The 7,500-nt window shown below is 38.7% G+C and overlaps 1 protein-coding gene across 1 annotated transcript in view; it reads right to left on the reverse strand.

Annotated features, from left to right (window-relative positions):
* Positions 1-927: 927 nt before the first annotated feature.
* Positions 928-7,500, reverse strand: part of LOC113824913 (uncharacterized) — a 27,351-nt gene continuing 20,778 nt past the window's right edge. Inside the window, exons 5-9 of the mRNA XM_070142653.1 lie at positions 6,412-6,639; positions 5,591-5,776; positions 4,223-4,446; positions 1,726-3,717; positions 928-1,157 (exon numbers count right to left, since the gene is read on the reverse strand). Of these exons, the coding sequence (XP_069998754.1) occupies positions 1,061-1,157; positions 1,726-3,717; positions 4,223-4,446; positions 5,591-5,776; positions 6,412-6,639 (2,727 nt within the window). The 3' untranslated portion in view covers positions 928-1,060. The remainder of the gene's footprint in view (positions 1,158-1,725; positions 3,718-4,222; positions 4,447-5,590; positions 5,777-6,411; positions 6,640-7,500) is intronic.

Raw genomic sequence — 7,500 nt, forward strand, 5'->3', positions numbered from 1 at the left:
CTCCCTCTCTTCTCTTCTCTCCCTCTCCCCCCCCCCCTCTCTCTCTCTCTCTCGCTCTTTTTCTTTCTCTCTCTCTCGCTTTCTTTCTTTCTCTTTCTCTCTCTCTCTCTCTCTCTCTCTCTCTCTCTCCTCTCTCTCTCCCCGCATGGAATTAAATATCGAAACAATATGATATCTAAACTTACATAAATTATATAAACTTCTATTGACATCCCTCAGAAGTTGATGCGACCTTGATTGACCTTTACAATTATCTTCAATGATCTTAATTACCCTCCAGTACGTACTGAGATAAGATTGACAAAGTTTTTTCCAAGCCTATCTTACAGACTGGTTTAACATATTTTTCCAAAATTCTAGCGCCAGATAGGGGGTATTTTTTTTCGTTTTCTTGTTTGTAATGATGTAATGAGAACAATGATATTAAAAATAATGATGATGATTGCAATAATAATGACAATGGTGATAACGATGATAATGATAGTGTCATTAATAATGGTAATGATATTCGTACCAATAATGATAAAATGATAATGATATCAGGTAATATAATGACGATGATAACAATATCAATAATAATGCTAATAATATTAATGCTAATTGCAATAATGATAATTACAATAATAATAATAATAATGGCAATAATGATAATGAAAACTAAAATAAAAATAACAATTGTGTGATATCGATAACAATAGTAATTATAGTGATAATAGAAATGATATTAAAGATGATGAAAATAAGGAAAGAACAAAAAATATTGAAATAAATAATTAGAACAATGATAACGAGAATGACATGAAAATAACAATAACCGTAAAAATAATAACATTAAAGACAGAAAAGGAAAATCAACAAAAGCGTTAATAATAAAAACATAATAATAGTCATCACAATAACACGGAAATAAAAAATAAAAGAACCACATTTTCAACCAATAATATTTATTATAGATACAATAATATTAATAATCATAATTACAATTAATACCAAGCGCCTAATATCACACTAGTGCCAAGTCATCAGGCACCAAATATATAAGCAGGAGTCCCGCCTCCGGTTAACAGAGGGCCATCGCCGCTACCAGGAGGACCAATATGGCCGACGCAGCGGGAATACAGATGCCGGACCCACCTCGAGCACCGCGGTAATTCGTTCTGGAAGTCAAAGAAGGATATCAGGATGAGGGGGGGGGGGTTGCCTGTCGGAAATCTCTCGTATTTCTATCTATAAGGAAGATCCTATGACAATGGCTGATTTGGATAGTATTTTGTTATTCCTGTTAATTATACACACATATACATACACACACACATATATACATACACACATACATACACACACACACATATACATACACACACATATACATACACAAACACACACACATATACATATACATTTGTATTTTCTCTCTATGTCTTCCTTCTTATCTGTCTAGTTAGCTGCGTTCAGTTCTATGACTATATATCCATATGTCAAGCAATTCCTCAAATTCAACCTATAACCAAACTCTATGTGGCAGTGTGTCTACCCAAATACATTTTCGATCTATCAATCTATCTGACAAAACATCGATTCATCTATCAATTCATTCATCAATCTCTTATTCATCTACCAAACTACAAGTCCACGTTTTCTATCACTTCATTCCTTTATTCAACATGCAGTCTCTCCACCAACTTGATAAATTTACATTCCTCTATTTAACTCCTCCTTCATTACCTTCCTTTGTTGGCTTCCTTCGGGTCTTCCAAAGTGTTCGTATCTAGAGATTTGTCACCACGTTCGAATGTCGGCTTGGTAACACTGTGCACCTCCATCTCCTTCTGTGTTGTAACCCCGTGTATGACTCCCTTCTCAGGTGTGGATGGCATGTGCTTGCGGTCATGCAAGTCAGGCACGATTGATATACTCTGCAGGTCATTTATATCGGGTGTAGGTGATATGTTGTGCAGGTCATCTAAGTCAACTGAGGCGAAGGTTGATGTCATCTTTTCTTCCATTTCGGGTACTGCAATCATTGTGTTATTTTCTTCCATGTCCTCCATATCAGGTATGGAGGTCATCGTACTGTGTTCGGGCATGCCAGGCATAGCTGTCGTGGAACTGTGCTCTTCCACTTCAGGCATAAACGTGGTTGAACTCTCAGTTTCCATCTCAAGCATCGACTCCATTGTACTATGTTCATCCATTTCAGGCATAACCGACGTCTGCATGACTTGAGTGAGGTCCTCCTCTGTTCCATTCAGAATAGATTCAGTGTTGATGACTTCTAAAGGAATGGTTCTTCCCACAGGAAGTAGGGCCTTGGGGTTGACTGGGGTGCCATGGGGCTCCTCGGGTATTTCCCCAAACACAAAACCTTGTAGCTCTTCTTCAGGTTTCATCTCGGATACACTGCTGTTATCGGAAACAATATGTGGTTCTTCAGATATAACCTCATGTACATTGCTATCGACTGGAACATCATGTGGCTCTTCAGGTATAACCTCATGTACATTGCCATCTACTGGAACATGTGGTTCTTCAGATATAGTCTCAGGTACATTGCCATCTACTGGAACATTTGGTTCTTTAGATATAATCTCAGATACATTGCCATCGACTGGAACACCATGTGGTTCTTCAGGTGTAATCTCATGTTCACTGCCATTGACTGGAACATGTGGTTCTTCAGATATATTCTCATGTTCACTGCCATTGACTGGAACAACATGTGGTTCTTCAGATATGATCTCATGTTCACTGCCATTGACTGGAACAACATGTGGTTCTTCAGGTTTAATATCATGTACACTGCTATCATTTGGAACTGCATGTGGTTCTTCGGGTTTAATCTCAAAGACACTGCCATCAGTTGAAACATTATGTGGTTCTTCAGGTACCGCCTCCAATCCACTGCCATCAACTGCCACACCATGGGGTTCTTCGGGTTTCATCTCAGATACAATGCCGTCTTCCGGAACACCTTGTGATTTTTCAGGTTTCACGTCAGACACACTGTCATTGTCTAAAGGAGCTTGACCGTCAAGAGTTTTGGGTATCCTAGCATCGTTTACAGCATTAGGTGGTTCTTCATGATTTTCCTCGAGTGTACTTCCATCAACTGGAACATCATGAGATTCTTCAGGATTCACTTCGGATTTACTGCCATCGACTGGATCAGCCTGGGCTTCTTCTGGTTTGATCTCCGAGACAGTGCCATCAACCGAAACATTATGTGATTCTCCTTCAGGCGTCACCTCCAATTCACTGAAACCAATTGGAACGCCATGGGGTTCTGCAGGATTCATCTCAGTCACAGTGTCATCTACTGGAACACCTTGTGATTCTTCAGGTCTTACGTCAGACACACTGTCAATGCCTGAAACACCTTGAGCGTCTTCAAGAGTTTTAGATATGCTAACACTGTCTTGAACACTGTGTGGTTCTTCAAATTGTGGTTCAGATACACTGATGCTGTCTGGGACATTATGTGGTTCTTGTTCAGGTGTCTTTTCAGATAGAATGCCTTCGATTGAAAAACCACGAGGTTCTCCTTCAAGTTCGGGTTCGGTTACACTAGTATTATCAGGAATGTGTGTTTCTTGTTCAAATTTAAATACAGTGCCATCTGGAACAAGCTGCTCTGAAATGCTACCATTAATGCTTGAACCAGGTCTCATGACTGTGTGGGATGACAAGGCTTTCTTCACTGCATTCAAAAGAGGATATCTGAAATTGAAGCATGAATAATCAGTATGGAATGATGGCTGAGAGAGATAGATGAAAAGCAATAGAGCAGTGAATGTAAAATCATTAAAAATGTAATCATTACTACTATTATATTATCAATGACAATAGTAATACAAACAATTGTGGTGATACAGTCTTTACTAAGGAGATTCTAACTTTAAGAGATTTGAGTCTGCATTAAACTTCCTTTGATATCAATGGTGATGTGTAATATCCAATTATTTGGTAACCATTTATAAAATACAAATACAAAATTTGAAAATTAACAGATCATATTCATAATTATTAACAATAACAGTTACAGTCTTATCGATAATGACGATAATAATGTCTTCAGTAATAATACATCAAGAGACAATATCAATCTCAAAATTGACTTCTATGGAATTAGAGAGTGCAATCCTCCACCATCACTCATAAAGTCCATGACCTGTTATGCAGAAATACTGACAACAGTATGGAAAAAAATATCATTAGTACTCACCTCATCCCTGTCTGACTACAATTGCCGTTGAAGTCATCCGTGTCGACAGACCAAACCATAATGCCACCCAACCCAAGTTTCTGTGCAAAAGCTACCTTGAGTCCAACAGACATCGTGTCATCATAGGATATCCACATGTTGTCTTTGTACATGTATGGAACCTGGTGGCTCTTCTGCCAAATCAGGGTCCACTGCCCTCCCTCTGTGGTTTGTGTCTCACAGATCTGGTTGGGAAGGGAAGGTAGTAAGGTAGAGAAAATCAGTGAGGAAGGTAGGAGAGAATGTTAGAGAGGGGGACAGAAAAAAGTGATACTGGGATAAATCTGAAACCATATTATTACAGTTCTTCTGGAACAGGTCAACAAAATTAGAGTCATACGTGCACTGGTAGGTCTTGAGAATTTTATGTGAAGGGGTGAAAATGTTTTGAAATGGGGCATAAGATGTCTGTATCAGGGAACGATAATAATTATAACTACACAGTAAGATATAATCATTCTATTGTTCATTTTAGTGATTTGAGTAACCCATGGATGCAGAACTATTTTCAGAAAAAACTAGGAAAACTAGGTTAAGAGGACACATAAAAAAAGGCTTGTTTCAAATCACACCACAAAACTACAAAATAAGCTTATCTAAGAAGACATTAGCATTTATTTACATAGTTCTTCTCCTGTATTTTGTAATCATGAAAAAATACATTCAAGAACTAAATACCAAATATATTGTTCAGCTAAAGAAATTATCATTCTACTAATCTACTTAATACATTAAAGAATAGACAATGATAATCATGATAACAATATTCATAACAAATAATCAAAGATGACACAAATAGGGCTAAGGATGTAATATCTACTTCAACCTAACCTCACCTCAGCCAAACCCGTCTTACCATTCCGTACTTCACCTCGTCTTGCTTTACCCAGTCCATCTCAATGTAACCCAACCCATCCAATCCAAACTCAACCCCTGCCTAACCCAATCCAATCATACTTTACCCAACCCAGCTCAACCCAGTCCGATCCAATTTCAATCCAACATGACCCGACCCAACTTATCCCAATCCGAGCCCAACCAATACTCAAACTAGTCATACTATTCTGAACCCAGTCCAATTCAATGCCAACCGACCCGACGCATCCCAATCTAAACCCAATCCAATCCTACCATTCCCAACCCATCCCAACTCATTCCAATTCAACGCAATCTGACCCAACCCATTCCAGCCCAAACCCAATCGATGCTCAACCCAACCCAATCCAATCATACTATTCCCAACCCATCCCATATCAACCCAGTCCAGTCCAATCCAATCTGACCAAATCTGACCCAAAGCCATGCCCACCCAACCAAAGCCAACCTCACCTCATTGTAGCCAAGGAAGCCCTCCTCCTTCGTGTAAGGTCCAGCGAAGGCGGAAGTAAGTGTGGGTGCGCCGAAGCCATTGTTAGTTGGATCTTGAAGGAGGTAGGATCGGCCAAAGAATCCCAGGCCAAGGACAACCTTCTCAGGAGGTGCTCCTGCGTCGAGATACATCATGACAGTGTGTGCCTTGGTGGGAGAGGAGGGTAAAGGGATGGTTAAGTTTAATAGAATTATTATTATGGTCACAAATATTGCATTGATGATTATAATGATGCTGGTGGTGGGAGTTATTAAAACAATCCGTAATACAGATGAGAATCTTAAAATTAATAAAATATATCACCAAATTCCAACAAATCCAAGTCATCAGTAGCACTCAATAAATCATAATTAAAGAGCAACATAAAACATAAAAAGTAACAAAATTCTACATAATTGAGGTTAACAAATAACCCTACAGCATGACAAAGTCTGTAGATGCAACTATATACTGCAACATTTTAAGGAGGGACCTGTTGTCTGTCATGGATTACATGGGTGACGAACTTCATAATTTCGTTGTAGATCAATACACCAATCCAGCTGAACGCCAAAATCTATTCAATTAGCCTCTTGAACAAACAATAAATAAACCTTTATCACATTTTTTTTCTCTTTCTTTTTTACATGCAATAGAAGCCCATTTCAGGCAGCCTAGAACATAACCCCCCTCTTCAACACAGACAACAGATCGATGCGAAGACCAATCCCTCAACCAAGCCCCGACGTAGGACACCTCCCCCTTCAGAAAACAGAAAACAGAGACCAGTTCCTCTCCTTACCACGTTGCGCATCTTGTCCTCCGGGCTCTCGTCATCCCTCGGGTACAAGGGCGCGTTGTGTCCCGTCTGGCCGTCCCATTTGCCGTGGTAGTCATAGGACGCGATGTGCAGGAAGTCGAGGTGTTGGGAGAGTTCCGGGATGTTGTAGGCGACCCCGATGATCCCCTTGTCGGCTGCCACGGCGGCGGTGAGGCTCCACCCGTGCTTGGAGAATTCTTCCTTGAGTTCCTGAGTGGGAGGAGAGGGACTCTTGAGGCAGGGTGTTACTTTTTTTCCTTCTTTTTTTATTATTATTCATTTATTTATTTATTTATTTACACGTTGTTTTGAGTTTTGTTATTGTCATGTGTCGATATTTTTTCCTTCTTTTTTATTATTATTCATTTATTTATTTATTTATTTAATTTATTTATTTACACGTTGTTTTGAGTTTTGTTACTGGCATGTGTTGATACATTTGTAAGATATAGTTTGTTGATTTCTAGACGGCGCTACGACAAAGATTATTTCTCGCATACACAGAAATGTTACAGACGGATTAAAAGATATATATGTAGTCGATATAATGAATTTAAGACATACATTGATTAGGGTCGTTATTGTACACGGGTGCTTACATGTGACTATGTCCTTGTACTTGGAGAATTCGAGGTGTGTCTACGAGGGAGGAAATGCAGTGCATTTTTTGTTCTTCAGATGTTATTGTTCTGTTCTTGTGTCATTCTTTTGTAATGGACTTGTTTTGTTTGTTTTGTGTGAATAAAGCTAGAATGGTGGTGTTGATTTTCTTTTATATTGTAGCGTTTTATGTTTTACTGGGGCCTTATTTTGCTATTTTTGTTTGTTTATCTTTTGCTTAGCCTACTGTGCTATCTTATATTCTTCATGTCGTATAGGTATTATCTAACTGATTCCATCCTTTATCAAGTTTTGTAGGTGATAATAATAGTATTTCTTTCCAATGATAAAATCGATTTGATAAATAAATAACGCTGAAATGGGGATCTGAAACTGGTAACACAGAGCTCAACCTATACTTTCAAGCACTTTCGTTCTAAAGGTTGACGTTAATGTTGAAACCACATTTAA

Source organism: Penaeus vannamei, chromosome 29, assembly GCF_042767895.1.
Source record: "Penaeus vannamei isolate JL-2024 chromosome 29, ASM4276789v1, whole genome shotgun sequence".
Taxonomy (NCBI): Eukaryota; Metazoa; Arthropoda; class Malacostraca; order Decapoda; family Penaeidae; genus Penaeus; species Penaeus vannamei.